Raw genomic sequence first — 18,979 nt, forward strand, 5'->3', positions numbered from 1 at the left:
TTGACATCTCCCATAATGAAAAATAATTTACCCAAAAGTGACATGCAAGCCTCAATAATAATACAGTAATCACTACAAACCCGAGTGTGTGCGATATGCCAGACACGAGTATATTTTTAACTTCATTAAACTCCCTAAGGAACTTCTAAAAACTAGTTTTCATACCTCACCATTATGAAATTAATATATCTTCAATATGAAAATTTTATAAAATTTCAGAAAAATATTCTCAGAAAAAATTCCTAGATACTTTTGGAAGAAAAAGCTTCCCCTATCCACTTAGTTAAAATTCTACTGAATAGTAAGGACATTTGTCACTTTGCTGTGCTTAATAAGCATTGTCCATGTAATTGAGAGCTCTGTATAGACTTGGTTCTAATGGCTGCATGATGTTCTCTGACCGGAGGGACCATAACTAATCGTCCCCCTTTATGTTACTTCTGATTTTCCTCAATTGTTGGTTGTTTTTAAGATTTTATTTTTTTTTTACATAATTTCTACACCCAACGTGGGGCTCAAACCTACAACCCGGAGTCGCAGTCTCCCCTCTGGCCCACATAAACTCACGGCTCATAAAGAGGATGTTACATCAAAATATTGCATCATCTGGTCCTGTTCATTCATCTGTAGTTACTGAGCCCTGGGCCGGTGACACTGGAATAAACCGGATACAACCACGCTCAAGGGGCTCACATCCAAGGCAGGGCAGAAAAGAGGAACACAGCAATAACTAATACGGTGTATTAGTTAGTAATGCGGTGGGACTTGTGCACAGGGAGGGGGAGTTCCCATTCAGACCTGAAAGCGGGCCTGTGGGGGGTTTGCAGAATAGCCTAGGGTATTGAAGACATGGCTGTTTGACAGACTGACGCCCTGAGGGTCCTATTTGCAGTGGGGAGTCTGGGGCAGGGAAGACGGAGACCACCAAGCTCATCCTGCAGTTCCTGGCCACCGTCAGCGGCCAGCATTCGTGGATTGAGCAGCAGGTCCTGGAGGCCAATCCCATCCTGGAAGGTGAGTGGTCACCCTCAGGAGCAGCCCCTCCCCTGGCCCTCCAGGGCTGGAACCTTCCTACCAGGAGGTGCCCGTGGGGAGGGAGAGGATCGTACCCTTTCTGCGACTTCTCGGATCCCTCAGGACAGGAAAAACCAGCATGGGGTGGATGGTAGTTGGGGGTTCCCAGGAAGCATGAAGGGACAAAACTGATGACCCTACAAGCTTTCACTAAGTGTGTTTTCCACAGGATCAAGACAAGTATTCCTTTTAAATAAGGACCCTGGGATGAAATTGGTTTGGGAAATGCTGGGTGTGTCCACTTGGGTCACCTGTGAGGCAGTTGATAAGCTGGTGTTAAGACTGCAAGAGGTTGGCTGAAGGGTACCCCTGAGCAAGACGAAGGGGGAAGTGGCAGGAACAAGCAGGAAAAGCATCCTGACTGGGGTACCTGTAGGACACTCAGGAAAGGGAAGAGTGGAATTGGCAGGATGAGGTTCAAGCTGTGTGCAGATCTGTCGGGGTCTTGGCTAGCCCAAGGGGGAGCTCAGAGCAGAGTGCCCATTAAAGGAGTCCTGCATTGGGTGCAATGCCAAGCCCATGCCCCCTCGCTCAGTCTCTGGTGGGGGCAGCCCAGAAATGTGTGACTTGGACCCCCAGTGACCAGCCACGGTCAGCGCGTTTTCTCTGTTTCTTTATAACACAGGTATGCTTTACATACAGTACAAGTTCACCTTTTTCAATATACAGTATGAGTTTTGACAAACTCATACAGTCATAGAATGCCCATCTTAGTCACGTATGGAATGTTCCTATCAGCCCCAAACCTCCCTTCCCTTGTAGTCAACTCTCTTCCCAACCCCAACCTTTGGCAACCACTGATTTGTCTATTTTCCCCTCGATACAGCTAACCCTTGAGCAATGAGGGTTTGAATTGTGCAGGTCCACTTACATGTAGACTTTTTTTGATAAATTCTTTTCTCTAGATTACTTTATTGTGAGAAGACAGTACACGATACATACAACATACAGAATGTGTTGACTATGTTATCAGTAAGGCTTCCAGTCAACAGTGGGCCATCAGTAGTTAAGTTCTGAGGAGTCAAAAGTTATACACAGGTTTTCAACTGCACGGGGAGTTAGCACCCTTAACCCCCACATTGTTCAAGGGTCAACTGTAGTTTTATCTTTTCCAGAAGGTTATATAAATGAAATCATATGGTGTGCCGTCTTTTGGGTCTGCCTACTTTTGTTAGCATAATGCATCTGGGATTTTTCAAGCCGTTGTCTGCATCAATAATTCATTTCTTTTATAGACATAGAAGTGTCACAGTTTGTCTATTCACCAGCTGAAGGACATCCGGGTTGTTTATAGTTTTTCGTGATTATGAATAAAGCTTTACAGACAGTTGCGTACAGGTTTTGGTGTGAACATGTGTTTTTCTCCTGAATAAACATGTTAGGCATGAAATTTTGGGTCAGATGGTGAGCCATTTACCTTTGTCACAAACTGTCAAAATGTTTCCCAAAGTGGCTGTACCATCTTGCAGCAAAATATGAGAGTCCTGGTCGCTCCACGTCTTCGCCAGCACCTGGTACTGCCAGGGTGTTGGTTTGCTACCGCAGGGGGCGCAGAGTGGTGTCTCACCATAGCCTTAATTCAAGTTTCCCTAACAGCTAATGGCATCTTTTCATGGGCTTATTTCCTATCTGTGTATCTTCTCTGTGTCTATTCAAACCTTTTGCTCATTTTTAAATTGAGTTGATTCCTTATTAATGATTTATGAGTTCTTTATATCTTCTGGATACAAGCCCCTTATAAGATAAGTGTTTTGCAAATATTTTGCAGTTTGTCCCTTCATTCTTTCAACAGGGTCTTTTATAGGCCAGAAGTTTCTGATTTCCATAAAGTTCAATTTATTTTTGTTTCTGTTATTGATCATGCCTTTGGTGTCGTATTTAAGAAATCTTTGGGGCACCTGGGTGGCTCAGTCGGTTAAGCATTCAGCTCTTGATTTTGGCTCGGGTCATGATCTCAGGGTCGTGAGATCGAACTCCATGTCCCGCTCCGCTAAATTCTCTCTCTCCCTCTGCCCCTCCCCCTTCCCTCTCTAAAAAAAAAAAAAAAGAAAAAGAAAGAAATCTTTGCCTAATCCAGAGGTTTTCTTTTATGTTTTCTTCTAGATGTGGTGCAGTTTTAGCTTTTACATTTAGGTCCGTGATCTATTTTGTGTTGATTTTTTCTACGGTGCAAGGTATAAGTCGAGTTTCTGCTTTTTTCTCATTTTTTCCCTTCCCTTTCTTTTCTTCTTTTCTTTCAGAAGGCTATCCAATAATTTCAGCCCCATTTGTCAAAAAGACTATTCTTTCTCCATTGAGTGGCCTTTGCACCTTTGTCTAAAATCAGTTGGCCATCCATGTGTGGGTCTGTTTCTGGATTCTCTATTCTGTTCTGTTGCTCTCTGAATACCCTTCTGCCAATGCCACAATGTCTGGATTTCTGTAGCTTAGTTCTATAGCTTAGTCAGTTTTTCAATCATGACCCCCAGTTTTGTTCTTCCTTTTCAAAATTGGCCATTGTAGGTGTTTTACCTTTCCATATACATTTCAGAATCAGCTTGCCGATTTCTACCCAAAGGGGCCTACGTCAGGCTCTTTCTTGAAGAGAGATCTGCCACTGGGTTCAACAATATGAAGTAGGTTTCCCAAGCATAGCTAGTCCCTATAGGAGCCTCTGCTGTCTGTCAGGATACCTCAAGGCGGACACCAAGGAACACTTTTCCTTTTCTCATGGGACTAATGCTGTATGGTGGTATTGTCAACCTGCATCCCAACCCACCACTGGGTCATGAAATCAGTCTTATAGGACAAATTAAATTGCATAGAATAGAAAATACCCCAGTGCATCGTTCTTGGTCAGAACCAGTACTGAATATTTTCTTTTACTAATGTGTGCAGGTGGGGTATGTATGCAGTAAGATGCAATGCAAAGGGTCTTTCTTATTGTGGCTCAAATCAGCTTGCAGAAACAGCTCTATGAAATGCACTTTGGATCATGCTGCAATCCAGATGCCTTCTGCTCTGACCTCCTCCTCTGAGCCTAGTCCCTGCCAGCTGTTGCTATTCTCCCTGCAAGCTTGCCCTCTCAAAGCCAGCCCCAGCTTCAGCCTGAGCAATCTTTCTAAAATACAAATCTGTTCCCACACTCCCTCCGAAGCTTTCCTGCCTCCCCCATCACCCACAGACTAATTCTAAACTTCTTAGCCTGGCATTCAAGGCTCTATGCTACTAACTAGTTCCATCTATCTTCCACTGCTTTCCTCCTGTATTTTATGCTCCAGCCAAACTTCCCCCCTGCAAATACACCCCATGCTTACTGACATCTGCGCCTTTACTTGCACTTTGTCTTCCTCTCGGCATACTCTTGGCTGTCATCACTTTCTAGTGCAACGCTACCCATCCTTCAACTCTGGGCTCAGCCACCTCCTCTCAGAAGCCTTCCCAGATGATCCCACTCAAAGTAAATCTTCTCTTCTCTGCTCCCATCATGGGCATCACCTTCTGGCCCTCAGCCTTCGGAAATGCCAAGACAATCCGAAATGATAACTCAAGCCGCTTTGGGAAGTATATTGACATCCACTTCAACCCCAGTGGGGTGATCGAGGGTGCACGCATCAAGCAATTTCTGCTGGAGAAGTCCCGGGTCTGCCGGCAGGTGAGGCCTCCCTCTGCTGCACTGGTCCTGGGGAAACCTCTACCCATCCCGGGACCGGGAGCCATGGAATGAAGAGGCTTCCCAGAGAGGCTCCCTCCCATCACTCTCACACCTCCCCAGGGACCTCCCCAAACCTCCATTGGTCTTAGTTTGCTGCCACTGAACCCTGGCCTTACCCTGAGATGGCCAAGGATCCCTAGAATGGGATAATGATGGTCCTTTCCCAGTATTCAAGAAAAAGAAATGATGACATTTTCTGTTTTGAATTTTCCATCCATATCATGTTCTACATTCTTTGGTGCTTACTACCCACCTCTACCAGAATTAATTTTAAGGCCAGGACAGTCACCAGCTAAGGAACTGGATCCTGGCATCACTCGCAGCTTGCAACTTAGGCAAGATGTCTTCAGAGCTGGGAAGAGCAGTGGAGATGCAGGGAAGCGCCTGGGAGCCATGTGTTTGCTGGGCTTGGTGGGTGGCCTCTAGCACAGGACTGTGGGCATCAGCTGGCCTTGGAAGCCCAGAATGAGGACATCCACAGAGCTAAACGACCCTTGGGTCAATGCCAGAGCCACATCTGGTTGACAGACCTTGGAGCAGAAGCTGGGACAGTGCTGGGGGTGGGGGGTGGGGTGCAGTCCTGAAGCCCGGCAGCCTCAGGGGAATGTTTACCAGGCTCTCTGCAACACCTTCCCCACCAGGCCCCGGAGGAGCGGAACTACCACATCTTCTACTCCATGCTCATGGGGATGAGCTCTGAGGAGAAGCAGCTGCTGAGCCTGGGGACGCCCTCCGAGTACCACTACCTGACAATGGTGAGGCCCGCGCCGCCCGCCCCTGTCCTCCCCGCCCCTCCTCTCTCTGGTTCACCTCTCCCCGCCCCGCCCCTGCCCTCCTCGCCCCGCCTCTCTCCGGTCCACCTCTCCCGCCCCGCCCCTGCTCTCCTCGCCCCCCGCCCGGCCCCTGCCCTCCTCGCCCCCCCGCCCCGCCCCGCCCCTGCTCTCCTCGCCCCACCTCTCGCTGCTCCACCTCTCCCCGTCCTTCCCTTGCCCTCTCCACCCCGCCTTTATCGGGTCCAACTCTCTCCGGTCCACCTCTCTCCGGTCCACCTCTCTCCGCCCCGCCCCCGCCCTCCTCGTCCCGCCTCTCTCCACCCCGCGCTGCCTTCCCCTGTCCCTACCCTCCCGGTCCCGCCTCTCCCCTCCCGCTCTCTGCGCAGCACCGCCCTGCCCCGCCTCTCCCCGCTCCCCCGGCCGCGTCTCTCAATAGCGAAAGGAGAAAGAGGAGAGCTGGTTCCTGCTCCGCCTGTGGTTTACAGCCCCAGAAAAGCCCTGAGGCAGGGATTGAGGGTTGCCCTTTTCCATCTTCCACTCCACCCTTCTTCTGTTCTTAACGACTCTCAGAGACTTACCCTTGTCCGTGTGCTTCCTTATTCTCTGCTGAACGCATAGTCCTTCCCCACGCACCTCAGCTTTTTCTGGATCCTGCAGACTGAGGTTCCAGTAGGTGACGGAGAGTCGTAGCCACGCTTCTCCTTCCTCGGTTTCATTCCAAACGCCCATCCTTGTAGGTGCCTGTAGAACTTGAACTCTAGCAAAGCGGGGACCTTGCTCTTGCTCTGGGCTGCATCCCCGCGCCAGCTCAAGGTTGTAGGGGATGGTGGAGTTCCACCTTTTGAATCTCTCCTGCCTAACCCTTCCTGTGTTCACTGCCTGGAGGCCTTCCTCATTTCTTCCTGGATCCTGGTGGTAGTTTTCTCCCGCATCCTCCCTGTCGCCAGACTTGACCCCTAACCTACCATCCCTTCTGCCGACCTTCCACGGTGCAAGGCTGACAGATCACGTCTTGGACTACAATTCTGCAGGGGCTCCCTGCGGCTCCTTGGCATGGTTTCCAAGTGCCTCCGGACCCCACCTTCCTTGCAAGCCCTGTCCTGTCTCCACCTCCCAGCCTAGCTCCGCTGTTGACTGCCTAGACCGGTGGCTCCCTGTGCTGCTCAGGTGCCACCTCCAGGAGGCTTTTCCCTGCTTCCCGGTAGGGCTGCCCCCGGCCCCCTTTGGTCTCAGCACCTGGAACAGCATATGACACCATCATTTGCTTTCTGCCTCCCTTCTTGGATGCACAGCACCCCAGGCAGGGCCAGGTCTCTCCGTTTACGGAATTCCCAGCGAGTAGCACAGGGCCTGGCACACAGGGAGCCCTGGAAGGTGTTTGTTAAAGGAATGAACTCCCAGGATTCCCCAGAGACGGTAAGGCAGGCATTACGGGGGATGGGTGACAAATAGAGGCTCGGAGACGCTGAATGATACCAGCGCCGGCTGCAAAACCCAGGCACGCTGTGTCTATGTCATCGTGATTCCACCTCCCGCAGTACTTTTGTGCATTTTCGGAGTTGCGGCCTCCAGGTGGCCTCTCAGAGTCCGCCCGGGGCCTATGAAGTGTCACTTATGAGGGGCCCTTGGCTGAGTCCCTGACACATCTCTGCCTTGCTAGCCCTACGATGGAGGAGGTGGGGTGGGGGGTGGCCCCCAGAATGCTGACATGGCCGATCCTCCAGGGAAACTGCACCTCCTGTGAGGGCCTCAATGACGCCAAGGACTATGCCCACGTCCGCTCCGCCATGAAGATCCTCATGTTCTCCGATTCAGAGAATTGGGACCTCAGCAAGCTGCTGGCGGCCATCCTCCACCTGGGCAATGTGGAGTTTATGGGTAATGCTGTTTCCACCCAAACTGCACCCCCTGGGGAGGAAGCGGTGGGGGGACGGGACAGGAGGAGGAAAGAAATCTCTGGGAGTTCTCACCTCAAGAGCCTGCCAAGATCACATGGTCTAACCCTGTCCTGGAAAAATTCATTGAAAATTATAGCTATAATTTTGGAGGTCTCACGGGGTTCAAGGGAAGATGTCAAAGCTTAAGGCTGTCCAAAGATGAAAACTCTGATCATCCCCCAGTTGTAGCAGGGACCCTAAAGGGCTACCCCCTTAGGTTAAGGGTGAACCAGAGTAAACAAAGCCATGCATGAACTTGCAAACCCATTTGTAAGCATCCAGGTGGTCTGGGTATCAGGGTGTCTTGGCCTGTTACTGCCTCAAAGCATCTGATGGAAGTTCCTCTCTGGAGGAAAATAGCATCAACCTAGATTACACATTATTCCTTCGGACAGTTTTTCAAATTTAACACCCAACATGCAGCCAAAGATAAGTAGGAACGAGGAAATAAGACATCATGAGCAAACACCAGCAGAAATAATAGACAATAGAAATAGAGCCACAAAGATTTCAGATATTGGGATTATTGGACACAAACCACAAAGCATCTACGTGTGGCTGTGTTCAAGAAAAGAAAAAGCCAAGCTTGAAAATTTAGACAGGGAACTGAAAATGGAAAATGTGGTGTTATAGATTTTAAAAGGAGCCACATAGAAATTCTAAAATATAAAAAAAATAAATAAATAAAAACCAAAATGAAGAACTCAATGGATGTTTTAACAGCTAGGTTTTTTTTTTTTTTTAATTTTTATTTATTTATTAGAGAGAGAGAGAGAGTGAGCATGAGCTGGGGGAGAGAGAGAAGGAGAAGCAGACTCCCCGCTGAGCAGGGAGCCTAATGTGGGGCTGGATCCCAGGACCCTGAGATCATTACCTGAGCCGAAGGCAGACGCTTAACCGACTGAGCCACCCAGGTGCCCCAAAAAGCCAGTTTTATACACATGGAGAGGGGATGTGTGAGTGGAGGAAAAGTCAGGACACAGCATGGAGACACAGAAGGGTGGAAAACATAAGAGAGAGTAGGAGATGTGGAGGACAAGTGAGAAACAGTAACATACTTTTAACTGACATACTAAAAGAAAAGAGAGAAAGAATGGGGCAAAGGCAATATTGGAAGGAACAATGGCTGATTCTAGAATTCACGAAGGACACCAATTCACAGAGCAGTGAGGAAAGGACAGACTTTTCAGTAAACTGTTCCATGAACTTGAACCCCCTCTCGCACCACATAAGGAGATCTCCAGGTGAGTTGTCACTGTGCCCATAGGATCTATCAACTGAACTGGGCACTTCTGCAGGTGACAGGTGGGCGCTGACTTGCACACAGGGGCATTGGAACATGGAAGAGTATTACAAATGTGATGTTGAGAGTGAAACCAGGCTGATCTACAAGATCAGACATTCAATTAGATCACCCTTAACACAAAATTTAAAAACAGCTGAAATTAAATGCTGTTTCAGATCAATATTTAGGTAGTAGAAGGATAATGGAAAGCAAGGAAGTGGTGTCCATGAGTGAGTGGGGAGGAACGCAGGTCTTAGCGGGAAAGGACTGTGAGGGCTTCAGGTGTGGGCCAGGCTCTGTATCTTGGCTGTAGTAGTGGTTTCACGGTGTTAACTGAGTCATTATTTATTATAATGACAGTAGGGCTGCCCCCGGCCCCCTTTGGTCTCAGCACCTGGAACAGCATATGACACCATCATTTGCTTCCTGCCTCCCTTCTTGGATGCACAGCACCCCAGGCAGGGCCAGGTCTCTCCATTTATGGAATTCCCAGCAAGTAGCACAGGGCCTTTGGGTTCTATATACTTTTTTTATCTATATGCTTTATTTTATAATTTATTCATGTTTAAAAAAGAAAAAATATATGCACAGGAACAACATTGCCCCTGTCCCCAGGCCTGGCAGCCCCCCTGAGTGGAGGTGGCTGGAAGATGGGGACTGAACTGGAGAGACCAGTCAGAAGACTCTTGCAGTAGGGCTGGGCCTGGCCTAAAGCTGTGCCCTGTTAATGTCCGCTTGTGTGACTGACTGAAGGAAGGAAGGCCTAGGTTTCCGTGGACAGCAGAGTAGAGTGAAGGTGGCTGATGCTCATCCTTTTCCTTAGTAGACCCCACCCCCGCCCGCACCAGCACCAGCCTTCATTTCCTCAAACTTCCCTTTGAGGCAGAGCCACGATCTCGCTGAGCAGAGGGAGAAGCAATCTGTTACATTCCTTCACAGCAAAGGGGCTGGTAATCCCCAGGGACCTTGTCTCCCGAAGAGAAGGTCTGGGAGAAGCAGTGCCTCCCACCCAGGGACAGGTGCCTGTAATAGCTGGATCTGGGGCTGCCCCAGGCTCAGGCCCTCCTGGGGCCCCTGTCCCATCCCTTCAGGCCGCTTCACCACTCAGGGTTACTGCTTCTCTCCCCAGCTGCCGTCTTCGAGAACTTGGAATCCTCTGACGTGATGGACACGCCGGCCTTTCCCACTGTGCTAAAGTTACTGGAGGTAGCTCTGCCATTGTGACGTCGAGCTTCCATGTCTGTGAGGGGCCCCAGGGGCCTGGGCTCATAGCCCCCCAACCCCTGGTTGTCATTAACCCTTCCCAGGCTCCCACTCCTGCCCCCACCCCTCTCCCCAGGCTCTCAACTCAACCCCTGCACCCATCTGGGCACTGCAGGCATTGGGGGTGGGAAGCCATGTGAGCTAATCTTTAACAAAGCAACGAAATGATCAGTCTGGCTTTAACACGTTTCTTCTCTTTTCTTGTGTCACCCCCCCCCTCGTTCTTCAGTGGCCTTCACTCAGCATCCTCACTCCCCACCCCACCCAGTCCCCAAGCTCTCCCCACATGGCCACATAACCCAGGGCCCTTACGCTGGACCCTTCCCTACCTCCCTTCAACAAGTCCCCACCTTCTCCGTGAGTTGTGCTCTTCTGGGGAAGTGGAATGTGCTCATACCATTAGCCCTCCAGGTTAGTACAGAGACCAAACGGAGCCTGGACTTGGAGGAAGAACAGCAGGCACTGGGTGGAGAAATATTTTTGCCCTGGGGACATTATAATGTCTTCCACATCACACCACATTGACAGTTCTGGTGGGAAGTTGATAGCATCAGAAGCAAACAAGCAAAGCAATCACATTTTGCTGCTAATGTTCTTTATTTGATTCAGGGTTCTTTGGGTTCTTGCTGGCTCAGTGTTCCCTGCATGGTGAGAGGGACTGGCCCATCCAGAATCCTCTTGCTCCCTTAGGCCAAAGCAGGAGTGGCTTCGGTTGGGGCATATCCAGAGGCCAATGGCCTGGCCTCAGAGCCCTCCCCGCCCATTGTTTTCCCAGGTCTGCTTATGGCACCAGCCCCTTCCCCAGTCCCTGGAAGACTAGCACAGAGCTGGTAAACCAAGCAGCCAGCATGCCCAGGACCCACCCAGCTTGTGCATCCTTCCTGAACACTCTTGACATCCTGGTGCTTAGACTGGAGCTGGGCCAGGGCCTGCCCAGGACCCTGACTCCAGCTTCCATCTGGCCTGGCCCTGCTGGATGGCCCCACAGGCATCTCCCACCCTCAGGCCTTGGGCATAGGGTGTTTGGTCACAAGAGAGAACAAGACGTGACCTAAGTAGGTCCGAGCCCCGGAGCCAGGCCCTGCCCCCCATTAGCTGTGATGCCAGTTGCCACCCACCTTTCCAGGTGGAGTACCAGGCACTCCAGGACTGTCTGGTCAAGCATTCCATCATCATCCGAGGGGAGTCTGTCACCAGGCCCTTGAACATCACCCAGGCCGCAGACCGGAGGGACGCCTTTGTCAAGGTACAGAGCTGTGGGAGAAGGGGCCCATGTGTCTCTCTGTTGAACACAGCTCCTTGCCCTGCTGGGGGAGAGCAGGTAAGAGCAGAGATGGCTGGGCAAGTCCTGACTCTGCCAGTCACCTGTCTGGTGACAGTGGGCTTCCCAGCCTCTCTGGGCTTCAGCTTCTTGCCTTTAAAGTAGGGAGAGTGCCCCTCAGTAGGTCCATGAGATCCAGTGTGCATGCAGCCTTTGCAGGTGAGCTTAGAGATCAGGGGCCGCCTTCCTCTTATGCTTCAAAGCCCATGGGCTTTACCCCATGTCTCCTCAGGGCATCTATGGGCACCTCTTCCTGTGGATTGTCAAGAAGATCAACACTGCAATTTTCACTCCACCTGCCCAGGACCCCAAAAATGTGCGAAGAGCCATCAGCCTCCTGGACATATTTGGCTTTGAAAATTTCCAGAACAATAGGTATGAAGATCTCAGTTCACCTGCTTTCAGAGAATGGGAGATCAGCTTAGCTCCTCTCTAACTGAGCAAGCTGGAGGGTAACCATTCCTTCCCCGATGAGACCGGGAGCAGGGACCCCTCCTACCTTTTCCCAGATGCGAGTCTGCTCTGCAGGCCTGAATCTGCAGCAAGACGGCCTGTGCACCTCCCCTGACACCCCACACAGCTAGCTACAAGCATCCCCAAGCGCCAGGCTGAAGTCCCAGCATTTGTCACCTCTCTTGAGCCGTCTGCTCTCCTAAGGAATTAAAGTGAATGATCACATGAGGCTGGGGTGAAAATGTAAATCAGCAGCATCGATTCAACTGCATCTCTAGATGAGCTATCGTGCTAGGCAATGGGGGAAAGTAGGGGACGTGTGACCATCCCTGACTTTGGAGTTTGGCAAGGGTAAGGCAAGGCAGGACACCCCTGACCCTGTGTCCCAGCATCCCAGCACCCCAGACTGGAGGCCCAGGAGCCAGAGCAGGAGGCAGGTCAGAAAACTGATGCCTAACTGGGACTGATGAAGGCTGGGGCGGGGGGTGGACAGGGTGCTGAAGAGAGTCAGGCAGTGGAGCCAAATGAGGACAAGTGATGCCCTGGGGCATTATCAGGTGGCAGGAGAACAACAGATGAGGAAAACGAGGACCTCAGGACAAGCAAGCAGGGACACTCTGGGATTGCTGCCTCCCCAGTCAGCTGGGAGGGCAGGGCGAAGGCCTGCTCCCTGTGCGCCGGGGGATGGGCAGGGCTGGCAGAACTAAGCCCAGTATAGGGCAGCTCTCAGGCACAGGAAACTCAAGTGTGATTCAGATCATTGGTTTCTGTCCCCAAGAGGGACAGGCTGAGCAGACCACGCACATTGGACACCTTGGAGGTGGGCAAATAATTGGTTGAGGGGGATCCGGTCATTTATACAGGGGCCCCTCCTTGGAGGAGCCACAAGCTGGGTTTACTACAGAGCTGCAGTCCCCTCCTGCAGGTGGCCACTGAGCACTCTCCAGGCAGCGTGCTGGGAGTGGGGGACAGGGTGGACCTGTCCCCTCACCTCTTGGGTTAACAGGGGTTGAACGACCAGTCTCACATATGATGAGGATTTGCATAAATTGGCAACCCATCCTGAGGAAGAAAGGCCTAAGTGAGAGCCAAGGGTTGAACAAAACTAGGCAGGTAATGAGGAAAGAGAGGAGGGTGGCAGCAAATGTGTGACCACTCAGAGGCAGGGAAGAAGCGGGTGCCTTCACAGCATCGAGGGAAGGAGGCTACGGTGACCCAGGCCACTCCCTGGGAGATGCAGGAAGGCTTTGTACTATGTCTCTGTCTGAGGGGATCTGAAAACAGCGGAGAAACCTGGGAGGATTGGAAGCAGGGGGACAATGGGGCTGCTGGCCAAAGATCTCCCCCTAGTGGCACATGGAGATGGGGGGATGCAGGGAGAGCCCCTGGAGGCCACCCCTGGGTTTCCCCGGGGGGGAATAAAGGGGTCTGGACACAGGCCTCTGCCATGGGAGTGGAAGGGAGTACACAGGTCAGGGTGCTATGATGGAGAAAGCAGGGACCAGACTTTGGCAGCTGATTGGAACTGGGGAGGAGGCAGGGAGAGGTGTCAAGCGTGACCCCTTGGTTGGTGACTTGAGCCAGGGGTGACGAGTGGAGGGATCATTTCCGAGGTGGGGTGCCCAGGAGGAAGAGCAGCTGGAGGATGGGGCGGGAGTAAGCAGTGTGTCTGACTGATGCAAAGGAGCCCAGCAGGCGTCACCGTTACCGGGTCTCCAGAAGCTCATCTCAGCACCCAGGCCTCTTGGCCTTGGGGCTGGGGCTGCTACGGGACACCTGGTCCCCTAAGGAAGGTCTCTTGATGACATTCTCTTAGTCTGTTTGCCACGGGCTGGAGGAGGTGATGGTGGCAGCGACAGAGGGAAGAGGGAATACACGTGTGTGGGGATGTGCGTCCTCGGGCATGCACATGCGGCTGGATGCAAATGGCTGGTGGCCCGCGGTTCCTGCCAGCGGCGACAGGGACCGGGCTAACCGTGCTCCACGTCTGGGTGTGCATTCCCTCCACAGCTTTGAGCAGCTCTGCATCAACTTTGCCAACGAGCACCTGCAGCAGTTCTTTGTGCAGCACGTGTTCACCATGGAGCAGGAGGAGTACCTCTCGGAGAACATTGCCTGGGACTACATCCACTACAACGACAATCGGCCCACCCTGGACCTGCTGGCCCTCAAGCCCATGAGCATCATCTCCCTCCTGGATGAAGAGAGCCACTTCCCACAGGTAAACCCCTGAGCCTGCCGACCCTCAGGTGAAGACCCCCACTCATGGCTCTTGCCCTTGAGGTTGGGAAACTCCCCTGGGGTAACCCATGGGTCCCTGGGTTGCCAAAACCTCTGCCAGGCGCTAGCAGACCAGCCCCAGCCTAAACAACCTCCTCGCCTGCTAGGTCCACCTCCTACAGGGAGGCTCACCGACCACCCCCCACCCCCCTCCCCCTCCCCAGAAGCAGGACCTGCAGTCACTGATTATCTACTTCAAGAACTCACCCCAGGAGGGGCTTGCTAAGCACCCGCGGGCCAAGGGCTGCAAGGTGCAAGAGATGGAAATGTTTGCCTGCTCGCCCTCAAGGAACTCTGCCTGTCCTTAGGGAGGTAGATTTTCAAAGCAGTCTGTAAGAGCTCGGAGTCCAGAGAAGGGTGAAGCCAGGGTTAGGGTCCCTGGATAATTGTAAGGAAGGGTGGAGCAGGAGAGCTGGCAGGTGGAGGGTGGCAGACCCCATCTCTGCTCCCAGCTCGGTCCTCACTCACTGCGACCAGCCACCAATCCCTGGGCAGCAGTTTCCCATCTGTAGAAGGGTCCTCAGCCATTCTGAGCCCAGTTGCTTTGCCCCTGTGAGGGAGCCCGTGAGCCCTGTGGATGTGTCAGCTGACCTCCCCATGGCTGGATTCTGGGACGTCGGCCCATAGGGTGTCTGTGCTCTTCCAGGGGACAGATACCACCATGCTGCAAAAACTGAACAATGTCCATGCCAACAACAAGGCCTTCTTGCAGCCCAGAAACATCCACGATGCCAGATTTGGCATCGCCCACTTTGCGGGCGAGGTGTACTACCAGACAGAAGGTAGGTGCACCTCCTCTCTATTTCCCCTTCCTTCCAAATCTGGATCATTCCAGGAAGGCCATGGGAAGAAAGCCGAGAGAACAAGGTCATTTTGCAGAGCAAGCAATGGGAAAGAGGGAATGGAATGGACCATGCATGGTTTGTATCGTTTTTTAGTGTTAGCTCTATTGAGATATCATTCACATACCATATTATCTCCCATTTTAACTGTATAACTCAATGGTCTTTAGTATATTCACAGAGTTGTATAATCATTGCCGTAAGTTTACAACATTTTCATCACTCCAAAATGAAACCTCCCATTAGCCATCAATCTGCATTTTCCCCCAATCCTGGGCAACCACTAATTTCTGTCCCTATGGATTTACCTATTCTGGACATTTCATACAAATGGAACCATGCAATGTGTGGTCTTTGTGGCTGGCTTCTTTCACTTAGCATAATGTTTTTAAGGTTCGTCCATGTCATAGCATGTGTCAGGAAATTGTTTCTTTATATTGCAGTATGTTCCACTGTGTGAATATAGCACATTTCATTTATTCCTTTGTCACTTGATGAACATTTGGGTTGTTTCCACCTTTTGGCTATTATGAATAATGCTGCCATGAACACTTATGTGCAAGTTTTTATGTAGACAAATGTTTTCACTTCTTTGTGGTATGTACTGGGTCATATGGTAATTCTACATTTAGCTTTTTGAGTAACCACCCAACTGTTTTCCAAAGTGGCTGCACTAACTCACATTTCCACCAGCAACAAATGAAGGCTCTAATTTTTCCACATCCTCACCAACACTTGCTATTACCTGTTTTTTTATTTTAGCCATCCCAGTGGCTTTGAAGTGGTCTCTCAGTATAATGTTGGTTTGTGTTTCCCTGATGCGTAATGATGTTAAGCATCTTTTCATGTGCTTATTGCTCATTTGTATATCATCTTTGGAGAAATGTCTGTTCAAACTCTTTGCCCATGTTTTAATTAGTTGTCTTTTTTTCGTTGAGTTGTAAGAGTTCTTTATATATTCTGGATATAATTACCTTATCAGATATGTAATTTGCAAATATTTTCTCCTGCTCTCTGGGTCATCTTTTCACTTCTTGATAGTGTCTTTTGAAGCACAAAAGTGTTTCATTTTGATAAAGTCCAAGTATCTTTTTCTTCTTTTGTTGCTCATGCTTTCGGTGTCATGACTAAGAAATCATTGTCTGACCCAAGATTTACCTCTGTGTATTCTTCCAAGAGTTTTTTTAGTTTTAACTTTTCATTTAGGTCTTTGATTCATTTTGAGTTAATTTTTATTTATGCTATGATAGGCTCAGGCATGGTTTTGTTTTGACTGGAGAAATAAAGGTCTGGGGTGGTTAAACCTTTTGGTGTGCTTAGAAAAATAAGAAAGGTAGTCAGTGTGCAGCTGTGGTCAGGACAATGAGTCAGGTGGCTGTAGCAGCTCTCTCTGTGGCTCATATGGAGAAATGAGGAGGATCTCTGGTCTGTTTAACTGGAAACTCAAAGTCAGGGATGATCCATGCATACTTTTCAGTTGGAGAGACAAGGCAGTAGGAGGGCTGACATTTTCGCATAGAAGAGGTGAGGTGTTAGGAGGTCAGGGGATCTTTTCTGTCGTACAATGAGAAGGTGGTTGCTCCTTCATAGTCCCCACCTGACCCTGGCTTTGGGGCTCTTCAGAAAGGGAGAGACCAGAGCCAGTGGGACCTGCAGGGTCCCAGAACACAAGACACTGAGTCCATCCCAACCTCCATGGACAATTCAAGGCTAAGTTTTATTATGTGAAGTGACATGAAAATATTGTTGTGTATGCTAAGATTAAGACAGCTTCTTTGTAGACTTTCTGAATTTCTAAAATTCTATTAATGTTCATTAAAGCTGAGCTTACTAGTTTTTCTTTGGGTGCCATGCTATGCTGATGAGCTAAGCCCCACTTACTCTGCCTACTGGGGGGTTGAGCCTGGGGTGCCTCGGTGCAACCCTCCCTTTGAGAACACCCTGGGTTGGGGAGGCTCTGCCTAAGCCTGGAGAAGCACAGAGTGCCACCAAGTGTCTGCTCACCCTCCATCTGCAGAGGGCAGCCTCCCCAGCATGTAGCTGGGAGAAGGGTTTGTGTGCACAGCACATGCTCGCTCCAGTCACCCCCAGTTCTGTGAGGCCTCATGGTGCCCCTGGAGCTCCTGGTACAGTGCCTTCTCCCTCATAGGCACTGCAGGGAGAGGTGGGGAAAATCAGCTTCCTTCCCCCCGTCTCAGTCTCCCTAACCCCACACCAGGCTGTGTAGGTTTGCACAGAGCATCCCCCTAAAAGGTGGGGTTACTTAAAGGGGTAGAGTGGGAGAGGAAATTCAGGCTTGTGCCCTTGTGGGGTCATCCCTAGAAGTCCCAGGAGTGTAGCCCTACAGCAGGCCCCTAGCCCTCACCAGCCTGGCTTTGAGAAACAGCTCTTCTTCATCACCTTCTTGGTGATCCTGTGTCCCATTTTGGGCAAGTCCATTCTTACCCATGCCCAGAGCCATGCCTATGTTAGCAGCTGGCTAAGGCTGCCAAACCAAAGCTCCCCAGGTAGGAACAGAGATGCATTTCCTCACGGTTCTGGAGGCCTGAAGTCCCAGATTAAGGTGTCAGTGTGGTTGGTTCCTTCTGATGTCTGATGTCTGACATCTGACATCTTTAGTGTCTCTGTGCATCTGTGTCCTAATCTCTTCTTATAGGACACCAGTCACACTGGATTACTGCCACCCAAATAGCCTCATTTTAACTTAATCGCCTCTGTAAAGGCCCCATCTCCACATATAGTCACATTCTGAGGTACTGAGGGTTAGAATTTCAATGTATGGATTTGGGGGGGATGCAACTCAGCCCATAACACTGCCCCTCCTCAATTTCTGGATTCTCAGTCTTCAGGCTGGAGGGGCCCCTGGCCCTAGCAGGACCTTCCAGGACCCCAGAACAGGGCTGGTGGAGGGGCTACGGGCTCCCAAGCCCTCAGGTCCTCCTTAGCAATCACAGACCCACTTGGTTCCTAAACCTACTGTTAGAGAGCACACACGCACTCACACACATGCACACACGGCCTAAGGGCACACATTCACGCCCAAGACCTGTGCAGTGTAAACTCATAATGAGGAGGGAAATGTGCCCTAAGGACCTCCTAATCAGCAAGCCACCACCCTGTCCTTGAGCCAGTAAGACAAGTGGTGTGAATGCCTAGCCTCCTTCCATTTTGGGCTCCCAGGAAAAGCAGAGTAGCTGCCACCCCTCACTAGTTTCACAGGAGGTTGGAAGTAACCACCCCCCACCCCAGACCCCGGCTGGGGGTGTATGCAGATGCTCCCAGAGTTGCATCTGGACTCAGGGACGAGGGCAGGAGTGCCATGCCTCCCTCTCTGGACTGCAAGCTGCCTGAACATTACCAGGCTGCCAGATTTTCAGGACTTCTTGGTGGGGGCGGGAGGCTTCCTCACTCTGTCCTTTAACTTCTTTTCTTTTTAGCTCCTTTATATATGAATAAGCAGTTGCCCGCATCAGACTTGCTCAAGGTCACCCAGAAATTTAGTGGGCCAGAGCCCTGATGAGAGCCCCCAGGCATCTCGCTGCAGGGAAATCTAAACTGTATCCTGAAGGGATGCACTGTCTGCCATCTGCTCTGGCCGCTGGTCAGCTTCAGAGGGTACTTGGCAGTTCCAGTGATGGCTGGGGCTGGAGGTGTCGAGGGACCTGAGCCACTCCTGTCCATGGTGCACCAAGGGGGGGCCGTGGCTGGCAAAGCAGAGGGAAAATCTTCAGACGACCCCCTGACCTGAGCAGTAGGGCCCATAAGAAAGGTCCCACAGAGGCCAGGAGAGCCCTGAGGAGAGCCCTGGGGAGCCTCCAGGAATAGACAATGCTTGAGCTGGTTTTGAAGAATGAGCCAGAGCTGGCCGGGCTGGATAAGCAGGGAAGAGTGTCCAGCAGTGGCTGGTGGGGGCTGGAGGTGGTGGGAGAGCTGGGGCCTCTGGGGTGCTTTGGGCACCAGTGGAGTGCAGGACCACAGGGGCCCCGGGAGTTGAGGAAGGGGGAGATGAGGAAGGCGTGCTCTGGTGGCAGGTAAGCAGAGAAAGGGTTCAGGCAGG

The 18,979-nt window shown here is 51.1% G+C and overlaps 1 protein-coding gene across 1 annotated transcript in view; it reads left to right on the forward strand.

The window, feature by feature from the left end:
* Window positions 1-18,979, forward strand: part of MYO7B (myosin VIIB) — a 76,961-nt gene that overhangs the window by 14,923 nt on the left and 43,059 nt on the right. The window contains exons 5-13 of the mRNA XM_035006551.1: window positions 893-1,014; window positions 4,566-4,708; window positions 5,410-5,523; window positions 7,266-7,419; window positions 9,893-9,969; window positions 11,153-11,272; window positions 11,580-11,722; window positions 13,811-14,021; window positions 14,727-14,862. Coding sequence (XP_034862442.1) covers window positions 893-1,014; window positions 4,566-4,708; window positions 5,410-5,523; window positions 7,266-7,419; window positions 9,893-9,969; window positions 11,153-11,272; window positions 11,580-11,722; window positions 13,811-14,021; window positions 14,727-14,862 — 1,220 coding nt within the window. The remainder of the gene's footprint in view (window positions 1-892; window positions 1,015-4,565; window positions 4,709-5,409; window positions 5,524-7,265; window positions 7,420-9,892; window positions 9,970-11,152; window positions 11,273-11,579; window positions 11,723-13,810; window positions 14,022-14,726; window positions 14,863-18,979) is intronic.

Source organism: Mirounga leonina, unplaced genomic scaffold (genome assembly GCF_011800145.1).
Source record: "Mirounga leonina isolate KUSES-001 unplaced genomic scaffold, KU_Mleo_1.0 Mir_151, whole genome shotgun sequence".
Taxonomy (NCBI): Eukaryota; Metazoa; Chordata; class Mammalia; order Carnivora; family Phocidae; genus Mirounga; species Mirounga leonina.